The 18,329-nt window shown below is 36.8% G+C and overlaps 1 protein-coding gene across 3 annotated transcripts in view; it reads right to left on the bottom strand.

Annotated features, from left to right (window-relative positions):
• Window positions 1–18,329, bottom strand: part of LOC126272689 (cadherin-87A) — a 663,064-nt gene that overhangs the window by 141,500 nt on the left and 503,235 nt on the right. For all 3 annotated transcript variants that reach the window (XM_049975716.1, XM_049975724.1, XM_049975733.1), the window contains 3 exons: window positions 12,956–13,111; window positions 12,678–12,842; window positions 5,723–5,846 (listed from right to left, as the gene is read on the bottom strand). In XM_049975716.1, coding sequence (XP_049831673.1) covers window positions 5,723–5,846; window positions 12,678–12,842; window positions 12,956–13,111 — 445 coding nt within the window. The remainder of the gene's footprint in view (window positions 1–5,722; window positions 5,847–12,677; window positions 12,843–12,955; window positions 13,112–18,329) is intronic.

An 18,329-nucleotide genomic window follows, 5' to 3' on the forward strand; every position in this document is an offset into this window, starting at 1 on the left:
CCAGTCCACATAGTCAAAACCTTCCTCTGAACCTACAAATATTACAGAAGTATGGTTGACTTTCTTTTGCTAAATCTTGTATGATAAGTCGTTGGGTCTGTATTGCCTCCTGTGTTCTTACATTTCTCTGGAACACAAGCTGATCATCCCCAAAGGTCAGCCAATACCAGTTTTCCCATTCTTCCATAAATAATTTATGTGTCATTCAATGGAAAATCCAGGATGGACTGTAACAATATTGTGAATATATGTGTCAATATTTTGCAACCATGGCCATCTTATGGTTCAGCAATATTCTCACCTGTTGGCATCTGCCTTCTTTGGAAATGGAATTATTACATTCTTCCTCAAATCTAAGGGTATTTTGTCTGTCTCATATCTTGCACACTTATTGAAATAGTATTGTCATGGATGCATCTCCCAAGGATCTCAATAATTCTATAGTAATCACTTACTCCAGGGACTTTGTTTTCACTTAGGTCTTCCAGTGCTCTATCAGATTCTTCTTCCAATATCATATCTCCAATCTCATCTTCACCTACTTCCTCTTCTCTTTCTGTAATATCATTCTCCAGTTTGTTTGTCTTATCTAGATCCTCTATATGTTCCTTCTACCTTTCAGATTTCTACTTAATATAGGGTTGCCATCTGAGATCTGGACATTCATACAATTGCTTCCCTTTTAACAAAGGTCTGTTTGATTTTCCTGTAGGTCGCATATATCTTTCTTATAATTATGCATACTTCTACAATCTTGCATTTGTCCTCTAGCCATTCCTGCTTAGCCATACTTACATTTTCTGATAATCTAACCAATTATTTGGATGTTTGTATTCCCTTTCATCTGCTTCGTTTATTGTATTTTTATATTTTCTACTTTTGTCAATTAAATCCAATATCTCCTTTGATATCCAGTTGTTTCTGGATTTTTACCTACATTATCTTCTACTATCTTCCCTATTTCATCTCTCAAAACTATCCATTCATCTTCTATTTTATTTCTTTTCCCTATTTCATTCCAACATTGCCTAATGGTCCATCTGAAACTCTCAACGACATGTGGTGTCTTCAGGGCTTTAGGGCTTGCTCTGCAACAGGATACTGATAATTGCCAGTGCATACCCTCTGCCTTGGCCCATCCATCCTAACTGATAATTTGGTGGTAGTCACATCGATGTAGAAGGCTGAACAGCATTTACATAATAGCTGATATATGACGTGTCATTTCACAGGTGACTCTCCCTTTGATAGTAAGGGTTTTGCAATTTATAGGGCTATTATAGGTGGTGGTAGGCATGTGCATAGGGCATAGGCGGGGATGGTCACAGGGTTAGGAGCCATAGGTTAGGGAGATGAGTGCAGAAGGAGCGTAGGGTATGACAAGAATATTCCAGAGATTGTGAGGGCGACGGAAAGCTATTCTAGGTGTGGTGGACAAAATTTCAGGAGGAATAGATCACATTTCAGGGCATGGTTTTAGGAAGTCATAGCCCTGTCAAAGTAGCTGATTAACACATTCCAGACCAGGATAATATGTTTGCCTCAGATGCCAACACTTTATGGGAGGGAACGTTTGACATTCAGATGCAGACTCTTTATAGCGATACACCGCCATTCTCACCTCCGTCTTCACTGTGCGTAATTACCCCACCAGCTTAGTTAAAAAGCAGATTTCCCAAGCCATCGTGACCAATCCTGGTACTGCTGATCCCTCCACAAAACAGTGTCGGAGCACACCACTAGTGACTCAGTATTTCAAAGACATCAACAAAATTTTCTCATCCGGTTTCAATCCTCTCACATCTTATATCAAAAGTGATTAATGGAATTAAGCAGTGACTTCCAAGTGTTTTTAAAGCTGATAAACAGATGTTCTTTGACTGTCTATTCACAGCCTCCCTTGAAACTACATTAAAGGTGCTCAAGGGGGTAATGCTGCACATAATTTCCTTCTAAAATCTCTTTTATATACACTAAGCAATTGAAAAAGTTTTTATTGCTTTTTTGTAGATAACACATACAAGTACCAAAGGGCAAAGGTAAAATAAAATAAATTGAGGCACTTAGAACCATAAGGGCCCAAAGCACAGACACAAAGTTTAGAGAAAAATAGTTATTTTTGAAAATCAAATTTGTAGCAAACCACCAGTCTCATATGTTTGACTTGCTTTTTACCCAAGTCTCAATGTCCTACTTTCCTATAAAAGAATAATGTACCCAAGTTATGTTATGAAACTTTAATTAATATCTAGGATTAATATTATTAATGTTAATCCACAAAATTTTCATGTGTAGGCTAGTGGCAATAGTGTCTTTTTGACTGTTGGGTGGTTTGTAATTAATGTGAAACTAAAACCAGAACATAAAGAAGAGATGCTACATGTACCACTTACACAATTATGACATATCCAACACTTCATGGTCCTCATTACCATAATTTTTATTAAGCAGATTCTCTGGTTTCAGATAAAACTGTCCATTCACTTCAGGTGTGAAATCTAGTAATTTTGTTAAGTCTATGTATTCAAGCTTCATCTAGTAGTTTTGATGCAATTTTATGTTTCCAAGTTGAAGTTTGCCTTCCAACTATATACTTGGGCACTAGATTTTGCAAGGCATCTAAAACTGTGGGGAAATAACAAATTGTGGTCTCCCTCAATGCGACTTAAAGAGAATGGCGGCCTCCCATGACTCCGATGAAGAATATGCTACTTTCAACAACAGTTTATGACACCTATTGCAAACTTCATCATTGAAAATATCTGAAATGAACATGGTTACCATGAACATCAACTTCTGGTTTGGTAGTGAGGATGGTAACACTCTTATGGGTTCTGAAAACTATATGTAGTTCACCATAAATCAACAGATGTCAAGAGAACATATACATGTTACTGTCTTCCATTTGACAATGGTGTGCTTTGAAACCTTATGGTTCTCAATAATTCAGTTACAATCATACTTGTGATATCAAGTACGGGTTCTGAAGACTATACATAGTTCACCATAAATCAACAGATGTCAAGAAATGCATACATGTAACTATCTTCCATTTGACAATGGTGTGCTTTAAAACCTTATGGTTCTCAATGATTCAGATACAATCATATTTGTGATATCAAGTACTGAGCTTTGTCTGATACGTGGAAGTAACTTACTCTCACTCAGAGACAGGAAAAACACTAAATATTAAACATCGACTCTTTTAAATAAAAAAATAAAAAAAAAGATCCACCATGAAGGAATTATCCAAATGGAACAGAAATTGGTAGATGTGATGTGCATGCACAGAAAAATAAATGATTATAATTTCAGAAAAATTGGATGATTTATTGTAGAGAAAGGCCTTCACAACTTGAATAAGTCAATAATGTGTTGGTCCTCATGCCTTACGCAATGAGTTATTCAGCTTGGCATTGATAGATCTACATTTACATGACTACTCTGCAATTCACATTTAAGTGCTTGGCAGAGGGTTCATCGAACCACAATCATACTATCTCTCTACTATTCCACTCCCGAACAGCGAGCGGGAAAAACGAACACCTAAACCTTTCTGTTCGAGCTCTGATTTCTCTTATTTTATTTTGATGATCATTCCTACCTATGTAGGTTGGGCTCAACAAAATATTTTCGCATTCGGAAGAGAAAGTTGGTGACTGAAATTTTGTAAAAAGGTCTCGCCGCGACGAAAAACGTCTATGCTGTAATGACTTCCATCCCAACTCGTGTATCATATCTGCCACACTCTCTCCCCTATAACGTGATAATACAAAACGAGCTGCCCTTTTTTGCACCCTTTCGATGTCCTCCGTCAATCCCACCTGGTAAGGATCCCACACCGCGCAGCAATATTCTAACAGAGGACGAACGAATGTAGTGTAAGCTGTCTCTTTAGTGGAGATGAGTTGTTGGGTGTTCTCCTGAGGGATATTGTGCCAAATTCTGTCCATTTGGAGTGTTAGATCATCAAAATCCCAAGCTTGCTGGAAGGCCCTGCCCATAACACTTCAAATGTACTTAGTTGGAGAGAGATCTGGTGACCTTGCTGGTCAAGGTAGGCTTTTGCAAGCGCAAAGGCAAGCTGTAGAAACTCTTTCAGTGTGTGGCCGAATCTTACTATGAAATGAAATGGCACCCAAACTATCACTCCTGGTTGTCAGGCATCTCCAGACATGTCTTCACAGGTCATCAGGACTCACTTCATAGTGGAACTCATCACTGACGACAATTCTACTCCGTCAATGACAGTCCAGGTCAAATGTGCCCAAGAACATTGCAAATGGGCTTGCTGGTGTACAAAGATGAATAGTAGTCAGAGCAAGAGGTGCTATGAGCTCAGCCCCATTTTTGTGAGCTACCTATTGATGGTCCTTGTGGTCACTGAAGCTCCAGTTCACATGTCAGACTCACCCTGAGTACCTCACTGATGATTGCTTGATCCTCACATCGTCTCATCTCTGTAGGTCAACCGCATCTTTCTTGATGCTGTGTTCAGTCATGGTACACCCATCCCTGCCAACTTTGTTGAATAGTGGCATCGTTCCTACTCAAATGTTGAACAAATTGTCAATTACTCCTACTGGCTTTTTGGGCCCACCCTCTCAAATGCTGATATCTATGTATATTGTTCATGCACTTGCCTGCGAGATGTGATTGCTGTCCAACTGAGCACACAGAATGAAATTCACAAAGACGTTATGCCTACATATCAACATGTCCCCTGTTTATTATCCTTGCCACCTATGTGGTGAAATTGCACTGCACCATCACACATTCATCTATCAGCTGCCAAAGTTTATGATTTTGCATTTTCCCTCAATAACTGTACGAATATCGATTTGAACCATTTGCGTAACTCCTTCATGATGTATCTTTTTACCATTTTACAATTTGTTTGGCATCATAGTGAAAAATAAATGACTCTAATGAAATAAATAATTTAGTTGTTTACAAACTGTCAATGGGGACTGCAACTATTTCAAAATTAATGAAATAACTCCTCATCCCTTCTGGCCTCACCTTTTGCTATCCCTTGCCCTCCACCTTTCTATCCCTTTCCCCACACCCACTCTAGTACTACACATGACTTGTATCCTCCAAACACACGCTCCATTCTCTACTTCTCTCTTCTCATCCTCAATCCCAAGTACAACCTCCTGATGCTGCTCGTAACAGTCCTATACTGGCCCCACCACATTTCTGCACACTCCCACAACTACACTGTTAGCCCTCCCCTTCTCTGCCCCACACCCCTTCTGTACCTCCACTATCCACCCCAACTAGACTGCTGCTCAATTACACTCACAGTTATCCAGTTATGCAGGATGTGTGTGTGTGTGTGTGTGTGTGTGTGTGTGTGTGTGTGTGTGTGTGTGTGTGAGTTGAGCTTATGTGAATGTGTGCGAGTTTTCTACATCTGAGGAAGGACTTTGTCCAAATGCTGAATATTTCTAGTATTCTTTTCACCATGCTTGTATGCAACTCAGTGAAAGCTTTGTGTGGTGAGTAGCAATCTGTTCTTTCCATATTGTTGTAATTCCTCACTTCATTTGAAAATGAAAAAAGAATTCTACTGTAGACAGAAAGTTTTGGAGGAAATATAATGAGGATTGGGTGAGACAAGATCTGATAGAAAAAAGAACCGATAGTTTTTGAGATATGAGAAGTGAAACATGTAAATGGATTTCTGTATGTGCATACATAATTTTTGTATTCTTACCTATGGGGGAATCTTCCTGTATTGAAGCAACATAACTCTCCCTCTCAAACACTGGGCTATTGTTGTTTACATCACGAACTGTAATACGCACTGTCGCTGTATTTGCAAATACTCCATCACTAGCCTGAAATACATAATTTGTCATAATTACTTAATACATCATAACTAATCACACACATATTTTGACACATGAATAACACACGAGGATATGCAGGTAGAAGAGATTTCCCACATGAAACCCTAGAATTAAAACTTGGGGATCATAGAACAGAACTGCTGAAACACTTAAATAAATTTGTAATATTAGGAAAGGATAGACGCTACTCACCATAAAGACGACCTGTTGAGTTGTGGACAGGCACAACAAATAGACTGTTACACATTATAGCTTTTGGCCAAAGCCTTCTTCAGCAAAGAAAACACACACCCATACACATTCACACAAGCAAGCAAACCTCACACACACATGAACACTACCACTGGCAGCTCCGACTGTAACCGTGTTTTCATTGTGCCTGTCTGCAGCTTAATGCATCATTCTTACAGTGAGTAGAAATGTTTCCTTTATCTAATATTATTGATATCCAACCAGGAGATTCCATTGTTTTAATAAATCTCTATTCACAATGCAAATGTTGAAAGACACAAATGATACATATATTTTTTAACTGGCATACTTTGCTTATGTTCATTCCATGCTCTCATATGGTATCATATTTGGGGATAACTCATCACATGAAACTGAAGTTTTCTTGTTCCAAAAGCACATAATGTTAATTCCTTGTAGTATCAAGAGTGTCTTGCACAGCCTGTTTGAAGAACTGGGTATAATATCAACTGATTGTCAGAACATTTATTCCTTAATTAAGTTTGTCGAAAGTAATACAAGCTCTCTCAAAGCAATAGCACAGTTCATTGAATCAATAGCTCAGTTCATTGGATCAATGTCAAGAATAAGAACAGTCTTCACAAAGATTTAATATCATTCACTTTACCCAGAAAGGTGTCCCTTATCCAGTAACTCACACGTTGAATAATTCATCAGCAAGCACAAAAAAATATGTACAAATAAAGTACTGTTTCAGAGGAGACTAAATGGTTTATTGGTGCCAAATCCCTCTACTCCACTCATGAATTTGATAGTAGAACCAAAACATACTTATTATTAACTGTAGATATCACATAAAATGAATGTTACTAAGTGATAACTGACTTCAGCACAGTTTCAGTGCACCAATATGATCTATGTGAGTAAGTTTTGCAATTCTTCTTTAACTGATGCCAGGCTGCAACAGCCTAAGAATTATGTTATGAATATATTCCACAACCACAAAGCTCTCCTCACTTTGGTTCTATTGTTCCAACAGTTAATCTAATCTACTGATCTCTCATTGACATGTGTTAAGGAAACTGAAAAATGCACAATCTATATTACTATGTTTATGATAAAATCAGGATGGAATATAAACAATGACCTGAGAAAAGGCAACTGGTCACTATTTAACAGAGGGTACAAGAAGTAGATAAGCATTTAAACAAGTGTTGGTTGTTATATCCCTGTGGTCAAAGTAACATCCTTCTTCAGAGTACATTCTTATACGTACTCACTCTTAATGTTGCTGGCAGGCTGGCGTGTGCAAGGACGTAATGTTACAGTCTGACATAATATTGTTATCAAGGTAATTAGAGATGGAACACACACTCAGGTCACAATGGGGTGAGGAAAGAAATGGACAATTGCAATTCTTAAGCACTCTCTCAGTATTCACTTGAAATGATTTATGGAAATTGCAGAAAACTAAAAGTAGGATGGCCACATAAAGGTTTTAAATACACTCATCCAAAACAAAAATGACTGCATTAGCAACCATGCCATTTTGATTGGTTTGGTTTTACTTAGGTTGAGTAGAGATCTTAGCTACTGTGCATGGGGTGACTGTGGAAGACAATTTATGGAAACAGAGACCAAGCTGCAATGATTAACACACTTATACCCTTGGCATGAACTGATTACACTACTGTAGAATATAATTTATTTACTAAGACTGTTATGTAAAATAAGGCTACTAATTATCCAATGAAAATACTTTTAACCGGCCAAGGTGGTCTCGCGGTTCCATGCGCTCAGTCCGGAACTGCGCAACTGCTACGGTCACAGGTTTGAATCCTGCCTCGAGCATGGATGTGTGTGATGTCCTTAGGTTAGTTAGGTTTAATTCGTTCTAGGCGACTGATGACCACAGATGTTAAGTCGCATAGTGCTCAGAGCCATCTGAACCATTTTTGAAAATACTTTTATTTTAAATTCATTACACTTGCGTAGACTTTTATCCAACATATGAAAATTTTAAAATTAGATGCAAATTATTTTGTTACGAAATATCAGCCAGCAGCTGTAGCATTATGTGTTTGACTTAAATTTGCAATTTATTATGGAACTAAACTAAACAGAAATATTGTCACATGGCAACCACTATGAAGTCAAACTCTGACAGCAGGATCATAAATGAAGTAGAACAATCAGCACAGAAAGCATGTTTATTACAAACTCTAATGTACAGATAAAACAGAGGTGAATTCCCGAGAGCAGAGTGCTACTATTTATACAAACATTAAACATTTCAGAACATACAAACATCGCAAACATAAGAAACTTTGAGAGGCTCCAAGAAATGATAAATACTAAAATCACAAATAGATTGTGGTCAGGTTTGAACTGGCAACTCGTAGCACACCAGCCAGCAATGTTAACTGCTGCACCATACTACATGCAGCACAGCTCATGGCAATATTGACTAATGCTGTACAGATTATTACAGTTTTATCCTCAGTAATATTCTGTTTGCAATTTCTGATGTTTTCTAGTGCAATTGATAGTTTAGGTCTTTATGGATATCAAAGCAGGTAGGCAAATTTGTTTTTATACATAATATTCTAATGACTGATTTCTTGTGTGCTGCTACCCATAACCATAATAAAAGCTTTTCTATGCTTTCCTTCATTTAACACACATTGAGATATTGATTAAACGATCAACAAAACAAAATTCTGTAACATCATAAAATAATAAAAAAATCTTTTACAGAAAGTCATTAGCATTCAAGTTATGTTGTTGTTGTTATCTTCAGTCCTGAGACTGGTTTGATGCAGCTCTACATACTACTCTATCCTGTGCAAGCTTCTTCATCTCCCAGTACTTACTGCAATCTACATCCTTCTGAATCTGCTTAGTGTATTCATCTCTTGGTCTCCCTCTACGATTTTTACCCTCCACACTGCCCTCCAATGCTAAATTTGTGAGCCCCTGATGCTTCAGAACATGTCCTACTAACCAATACCTTCTTCTTGTCAAATTGTGCCACAAACTCCTCTTCTCCCCAATTCTATTTAATACCTCCTCATTAGTTATGTGATCTACCCATCTAATCTTCAGCATTCTTCTGTAGCATCACATTTCGACAGCTTCTATTCTCTTCTTGTCCAAACTATTTATCGCCCATATTTCACTTCCATACATGGCTACACTCCATACAAATACTTTCAGAAACAACTTCCTTACACTTAAATCTATACTCGATGTTAACAAATTTCTCTTCTTCAGAAACGCTTTCCTAGCTATTGCCAGTCTACATTTTATATCCTCTCTACTTCGACCATCATCAGTTATTTTGCTCCCCAAATGGCAAAACTCCTTTACTACTTTAAGTGTCTCATTTCCTAATCTAATTCCCTCAGCATTACCCGACTTAATTCAACTACATTCCATTATCCTCGTTTTGCTTTTGTTGATGTTCATCTTATATCCTCCTTTAAAGAGCTGCTCTTCCAAGTCCTTTGCTGTCTCTGACAGAAGTACGATGTCATCGGTGAACCACAAAGTTTTTATTTCTTCTCCATGGACTTTAATACCTACTCCGAATTTTTCTTTTGTTTCCTTCACTGCTTGCTCAATATACAGACTGAATAACATGGGGGAGAGACTACAGCCCTGTCTAAATCCCTTCCCAACCACTGCTTGCCTTTCATGTCCCTCGTCTCTAATAACTGCCAACTGGTTTCTGTACAAATTGTAAATAGCCTTTTGCTCTCTGTATTTTACCCCTGCCACCTTCAGAATTTTAAAGAAAGTATTCCAGTCAACATTGTCAAAAGCTTTCTCTAAGTCTACAAACGTAGGTTTGCCCTTCCTTAATCTAGCTTCTAAGATAAGTCGTAGGGTCAGTATTGCCTCACGTGTACCAACATTTCTACAGAATTCAAACTGATCTTCCCCGAGGTCGGCTTCTACTAGTTTTTCCATTCATCTGTAAAGAATTCACGTTAGTATTTTGCTGTTCCTTATTAAACTGATAGTTCGGTAATTTTCACATCTGTCAACACCTGCTTTCTTTGGGATTGGAATTATTATATTCTTCTTGAAGTCTGAGGGTATTTCACCTGTCTCATACATCTTGCTCACCGGTTGGTAGAGTTTTGTCAGGACTGGCTCTCCCAAGGCCGTCAGTAGTTCCAATGGATTGTTGTCTACTCCCGGGGCCTTGTTTCGACTTAGGTCTTTCAGTGCTCTGTCAAACTCTTCATGCAGTATCGTGTCTTCCATTTCATCTTCATCTAAATCCTCTTCAATTCCCATAATATTGTCCTCAAGTACATCGCCCTTGTATAGACCCTCTATATACTCCTTCCACCTTTCTGCTTTCCCTTCTTTGCTTAGAACTGGGTTTCCATCTGAGCTCTTGATATTCATACAAGTGGCTCTCTTTTCTCCAAAGATCTCTTCAATTTTCCTGTAGACTGTATCTATCTAACCTCTAGTGAGACAAGCCTCTACATCCTTACATTTGTCCTCTAGCCATCCCTGCTTAGCCATTTTGCACTTCCTGTCAATATCATATACCATTTTTGAGACGTTTGTATTCCTTTTTGCCTGGTTCATTTACTGCGATTTTATATTTTCTCCTTTCATGAATTAAATTCCAAGAATGAATACAAAATGATTTGTCACCACTATCAATTACAGAAGCTTTCCATCAAAGTGAATACTGTAACACTACAGTTCTGCAGGCCATGGTACATCAAGAAGGCATCCTTTGCAAACTTGCAGTTTCTAGCAAAACTGCATCACGCTGTTTGAAAGCAAAGGTAATCCAAGTTTGACCACCAGCTACTTTAATGCTATTAAAATTCAAAGTCAAACTTGATGTCATCGACCAATAAAGAACATCTGTTTGGTAATTAAATTACTTGAGCTGTTTGATGCACTGGTGTTCTGTTGACTTTGATAACAAGTACAGAAAGGATAACTCTTTGAGGCACCATAGTCTATAAAGCTCTAAAATTAAATGTAGTTTTGTGGATGCTTTCAGGTAAATGGTTCCACAGCTGTAAGTGTTGGCAACTACTGTGCATTAATTTTTGAAGTGCGTGTAAATTAAATACTGATGAGCTCAAACAATGTGAAGTTCAGGATGGGATAGGACAGATTGCTATTCACCACAGAGAGGAGGCACTGAGTCACAGACAGAAAAAATGAAGAAGATTGCTAAATTAATTAAGCTTTTGGACAAAGTTCTTCTTCCAAAACACAAAACACAAACACATTCAAACAAGCACAAAGTTCTTCTTCCCAAATACAAAACACACACACACATTTACAGAAGTGCACTTTGTGTGAATGTGTCTGTGTTTTCTATTTCAGAAGGACTAAATCAGAAATCTTAATTATTTTAGCAGTCTTTTTCATTGTGTCTATCTTTGAGTTAAATACCGATGATTATCATTTGGCTTAAAGGTCATTGTGATGTAACAAAATTTGGAGTGCGCTGGTGCTTTATCCGTGTATTATAGCACTTAATGAATGTAGGTTACCTGATTTTTTGGGATATGGGCAGTGATCCTTCAAATCTTTACAGTAATACAATGCTTAATTGGATTAATATACCAGAGATGAGTCACTGTGATTTATTGTCTTATGTGAATTCACTCCATGTGCCTCAACCATATTGTTCAGTATAGTTGTCATCACATTGATACTTAGACCCAAGTTTGATACCTCACTGTGTACATTTATTGTTTAGAACTGTTGGATTTAGTCCATGAAGCATACAGCTCTTTCCCATTCCTGACTGACAGAGAGACTTCCTTAAAATGAACTCTCCAGCCAAGATTATAAGGTTTGTCAACATCCTTCCTATAGCATGAAACACAAGGATCGTGATGTCTGTTTGAGCAAATTTGAGATTTTTCACTCTTTTTATAAAGACTTTACTACCACTTCACTTGCTGAAGTCAAAAGTATCAAAGGGATGTAGTTCAGTGGTACACAGACGTGATCTCTGAATTAAAATGGTCACCAAAATACATAGTGGGTAGTCAGGTGTCAAACTTGAGTATAAACAGCCGTTCAGCACTAACACCCTGTTGCAGTCTAGTTTAGGTTCAGGCAGTGAACACACAAATTTGTTGCCTATAGCACATGACAAAGACGACTAAATGGATTGTCAAACAAGCTAAGCACTTACAAGCTTGCCATTTGCATTTATTTTCAAATTGAAGGCTGTAAAATTTATAGTAACCATCTACTCTACTAAGGTTATTGACAAAGCTTGTGACATTTGCTGCAAATTACAGGAGCTCTTTAACAAATTACCTAACCTATTCAACTCACTGTTACATTACTGATCTGAGCTATTAACTCACCCATATCTCAGGCAACAATATCTGACACATTTGTCTATGGGTTTACTTGAATTTGTCTGATTGATCCCCTAGTTTTAAACTAAAATGAAGGAATGTATGTGCATTTGATATCTCTTACTTGCACCATTCCTTTCACCAATTAGCACAAAATTATGTCAATTCTTGGTCCAATCCCTCACATAATAATTACCTAATGTACACCAGCTTGTTGTAATAATTAAGACATACTAAAAGAAAAATGTTTAATCTGCCGTACCTGTACTGTTAATGTAATTACATCACTTGTAACATTGGTCATGTCAAGGCCACTAGCTGCACGAACTGTAATTTCTCCTGTATGAGGATTAATTTCAAACAGGTTCTTAACATTTCCTTCTACTATTGAGTATGTTATCTCAGAAGTTACATCAGTGTCTCTTGCCTGAAACAAGCAATATTTTTCATTTACTTTAAATTTACAGTCATCAATAGTGAATGATACAGAATTCTCATTTTGTATTGGGTTTTATTTTGTTGTTGCATGCTTTACTGTACCTGAACTTGCAGTGGTGGTTCAAAATTACTGGCGCCTTCATCAATGGCAACAAGATAATTATTATTTGTAAACTGTGGTGCATTGTCATTGCTGTCAATGAGTAGGATTCTGACTGGAACAGCTGTGGTATGGCCCTCTCCATTGTCATCTGTTGCCTAAAAAATAATTTATTTCTTTTATATGTTACAACATTTGGACAAATATATGAATGATGTATTAATTGCGAGTAAAGTTACAAAACTTTAATCCTGCAATAATTATGATTGATTTTTTTAAAGGAAAACTTTTAATTCCAAAGTGGTGAAAATCATATTTCAAACTCTCTCCATGCATCCAAGTAACTGTTATTTAACTGTTTCAAATCCTAACACTGTAACTTGAATTACACCTCCATCTCTAGCAAAGTAATAATCGCTCAAGTCAATGAAACTGCTGATAAATTTTGAAAGCTTTTCAAATATGCCATCAAAAGTGATTACATCAGTTTTTTACAACTGATAAATTGAAATCTAAGTCATCCATTTGATGCTCAACACCACAGTCTAATGAGAACCTAATTCTTTGCATTTCTGCAAGTTGCATATACATTCCTTGGACCTAGAAGAAGAGATTTCAATGTAAATTACAAGGTTAGAGATAAATCAGGGGAATACTAAGCTATAAAATTACAGTGCTTAAAAAACTTATCAATTTAAAAAAGTTAATCTGTACTGGCTCAGTGAAGTTTATTTATTTATTTTTTACCACATCAGAATCATAATCAATTGAGTACATTTAATTTTTGATGATTTTGTGTTTCTGATTTAGAATCAAAGCTACAGTGGTAATTATAGTTCCCTCTCACCTTTTGTGAGCTGTTAAACTACAGAGGTAAATATACTTCCCATTGCCCTTTTGTGAGCTGCTATCAGTTGCCATTACAAGTGAAAAAATAAAAAAAATATGACATGTGGTGTTTTTATTTTGCTTTGTTAAAAAAATATTTAGCACCTGGAAATGAGCTGATACAGGTCACAACAGCACACACTGTAGAAACAGAGCAATGTGTTCTGATTTCAAAAGTGAGAACAGTAATGATCTCATAACAAACAGAAACTGATTACTGTAGCAGTTTTTATACACCTAGTACTACATACTACCACAAGATGTCAGCCACATCCACAGATGGCAAGGTATATTCCCACGATGCAATAAAACAACTAAGTAGGTTTTATGCAGGCCACAAAACAAATATTAGTTTTGTAGTAAGTATAGCTCCCAAGTCTCACGGGAAAATTAATTTGGTGATAGGCATACTTTCCATTGTGCTTTAAAACAACATTATTTGATGGTACGTATATTTCTCAAGGACCCTGAAAGGCACAAGAGACATTTCACAATCAAAATGGCTATATTTCACAACAAACAGAAACTACAGCTGTTGCAGTGGTCTGCCACTGCCTGCCAGGAGCACACAGTGGTGATATGACCTATCCAAATGAATGCAGTATGGAAATACAGTTAGTGGTAAGTATATTACCCATGACCCGTGGAAGTAATACCTTATTTTTACATTTACAGATGGGCATTTTTTTATTGTAAGCCAATGGCCTTGCAGCAGTGGTAACACCTGTTCCCCTCAGATCACCGAAGTTAAGTGCTGTCGGACTGGGCTATAACTTTCATGGGTGACCATCCTACATGCCGAGTGCTGTTGGCAAACGGGTTGCACTCAGCCATTGTGAGGCAAACTGAGGAGCTACTTCATTGAGAAGTAGCAGCTCTAGTCTCGAAAACTGATATATAGCGGGGAGAGTGGTGTGCTGACCACATGCCCATCATATAATGGCATCCAGTGACACCTGTGGGCTGAGGATGACACGGAGGACGGTCAGTACCACTGGGCCTTCATGGCCTGCTTGGGCAGAGTTTAGTTTTTAATTTTTTATTGTAAAGATTGTAGTGTAGTTATTCCATATGCTTTACCATTTTATGTATCCTTTTTTTATACAGCAGTTTTTTTACAAACTATTTTTTTGGTTTATCTCCCAAGGAATTTCAATTATTTAGCTTTTTGGTGCATTTTTTAATGTTAATAATTGGCATTTACTTTTCCTACCTAAGGGTCTAATTCGTGTTTAGTCTCATTTCATGCAGCCTTAATCCTATCCTCCTCTCACTTCAAATGAAGAAACCTCTGGTTTCTAGAGGTTTCTAATCTAATATTTTCTATGGCCTTATGTTATATTGATCCCACATGCCAAATGGCGAATGAACATTTTTTTCTAGCTACATTTTAAAGTTACTGAAAAAGTCTTTCACATATCCAGTGCAGATCAAAGAGAAAATACAGACAATAAACCAAAACCACCTCTAAGTAATTAAATTATTTAGGTGTTGGAATAAAAATTTGCCATCTAGTAATGGAATGGAACAAGATACAGAATGTCGAAGTCTGTTCTCCAGTCTGATAAAAGTATCACAGCTCACATACTCAGGAATTTCTGCTGGCATATATTTAGAGTGAGTGATGAGCTGTTGACTAGGCTTATAAGTAAAATCATGAATGGTAGATAGTAAAGAAGCAAATGTGGAGTTGAACTAAGAATAACAGCAGAACATGAGTATTCACAGGCTTGTGGTCTTAAAAGGAACTACAATACTATGAAAATGTATATACTTTTTTCATAGATGATGTGCAATATTTTTATTGACAGTATTCTAAAAAACATCCTCCCACACTAAGGTAAGTAATATAATAATAATTAAAAACAGTAGCTGATGTGTAATTCAACAGAGGAACAAATGTGATCAAAATTAACAGCTCATTCTCCATTTAATAAAACTTGGTGAGGATATATGTTATCCTTTGATAACAGTATCTGAGACAAAAACAACCCATACGACAATTTGGGAAAATCAGTTCTTGACAACTTAATTGAAGCACATCACACTTTATAGTGACATGTGCACAAAACAGAATCAAATTACAGTATTTAGATTTCTCTGTACTTCTAAACTCAAAGCAACAGCAACTGGATAACAAATCACAATTTAATGATTTCTGAATACCTTTATCTACATCACTACTCTGCAATTAACAATTATGTGCCTGGCAAAAGGTTCATCGAACCACTTTCACACTATCTCTCTGCTGTTCCACTCTCTAACAGCATGCAGGAAAAATTATCATTTAACCTTTTTGCATGAGCTCTGGTTTATCTTACTTTATTACAATGATCATTTCTCCCTATATAGGTGGTTGTCAACAAAATAAGTCTGCATTCAGAGGAGAATGTTAGAGATTAAAATGTCATGATAAGATCTTAATGCAATGAAAAAGCCTTATTTTTAATTACTGCCATCCACAACTCCCATATCATATCCACGACACTCTCTCCCGTTTTATGATAATACAAAACAAGCTGCTCTTCTTTGAACTTTTTTGATGTCCTCCATCAATCCAGTCTGGTAAGGATCCCATTTTGCACAGTAGTACTCCTGAAGAGAATAGACAAGTGTCATGTAGGCCACTTCTTTAGTAGACTTCTAAGTATTCAGCCTTCCTCACAACAGTATCTAAATGATTGTTCCAGTTTAAGTTGTTTATAATCATAATTCCTAGGCATTTAATTGAACTGACAGCCTTTAGATTTGTGTGATTAGGCATTTAATTGAACTGACAGCCTTTCTATATGTGTGATTTATCATGTAACCAAAATTTATTGGGTTCCTTTTAGTTCCATGTGGATGACTTTGCAATTTTCATTATTTAGGGTTAATTGCCACATTTGCACCATAGATATCTTGTCTAAATCATTTGGCAAATTGGTTTTGATGCCCTGTTGTCCTTACTAGATGGTAACTGGCAGCATCATCAGCAAAAAATTTAAGGTGATTGCTCAGACTGGCTCCTAAACCATTTGTATAGATTTGGAATAGCATAAGACTAACACCACTTTCTTGGGGAACTGCAGGTATAATTTTGGTTTTACATAATAACTTTCCATCAAATTCTAAGAACTGTCATCTTTCTGACAGGAAAACATGAATCCAGCTACACAACTCAGAAGATGCTCCATAGGCACACAACTTGATTGTAAGCCATTTGTGATGGATAGTGTCAAAAGCTTTCTGTGTAACTAGAAATATGGAATGAATTTGACATGCCCTGTTGATAGCAATTATTACTTAATGAGAATAAAAAGCTAGTTGTGTTTCATAAGAACAATATTTTCTGAATCTGTGCCAACTGTGTGTCAACAGATTACTTTTCTCGAGGTAATTCATAATGTTAAAACACAGTAGATGTTCCAAAATCATATACAAATCGATGCTAATGATATGGGTCTATAGTTCATCAGATTACTCCTACTCCCTATTTTGAGTATTGGTGTGACCTGTGCAACTTTCCAATCTTCATGTACAGATATTTTGTCAAGCAAGCAGTTGTATAAAATTCTTAAGTGTGAAGCTATGATATCAGTGTACTCTGAAAGGAAACTAATTGGTATACAACCTGGGCCAGAGAACTTCCCTTCATTAAGCGATTTAAGCTGCTTTGCTAAAATGAGGGTGTCTACTTCTAAGTTCCTTATGGTGGCAGCGGTTCTTGATTCAAAATCAGGAATATTTACTCCATCTTATATGGTGAAGAACTTTTGGAAGCTGTATTTAGTAACTCTGCTTTGGTGACACTGTCATCAATAATATTTCCTATGCTAGTAAACTTCACATAGGACCAGAATCCTCTGAATTTTCTGTAAGTTCCTTATGCTGGCAGCGGTTCTTGATTCAAAATCAAGAATATTTACTTCATCTTATATGGTGAAGAACTTTTGGAAGCTGTATTTAGTAACTCTGCTTTGGTGACACTGTCATCAACAATATTTCCTATGCTAGGAAACTTCACATATGACCAGAATCCTCTGAATTTTCTGCCAGATTTCAAGACAGAGTTTTGTTATGTAAACTATTAAATTGCATATCACATCGAAGTTTGCACTAAATTTTGAGCTTCTGTAAAACTGCCAATCTGGAGGTTTTGCATTCTTTTTCCATTGCTTGTCCACATTGTTCTGACATTTTTTGTGAACCATCGGGAGGGGTAAGTTCTGTCAGTTATTAATTTACCTGGTATGAATCTCTTTATTGCTACTGATACTATTTCTTTGAATTTATACCACATCTGGACTACACTTTCATAGTTAGTTCAGAACAAATGGAGGTTATCTCTTAGAAAGGCATCAAGTGAATTTTTATCTGTTTTTTTATTTATTTTTTAATTAGATGTGTTTTGCATTTATTTTTGGTACATTTGGGTACTGTGGTTTTCAGTCTCACTACAATGATCTTGTGATAATTAATCCTTGTATCTGTCATAATGCTTCTTAT

Source organism: Schistocerca gregaria, chromosome 1 (assembly GCF_023897955.1).
Source record: "Schistocerca gregaria isolate iqSchGreg1 chromosome 1, iqSchGreg1.2, whole genome shotgun sequence".
NCBI lineage: Eukaryota > Metazoa > Arthropoda > Insecta > Orthoptera > Acrididae > Schistocerca > Schistocerca gregaria.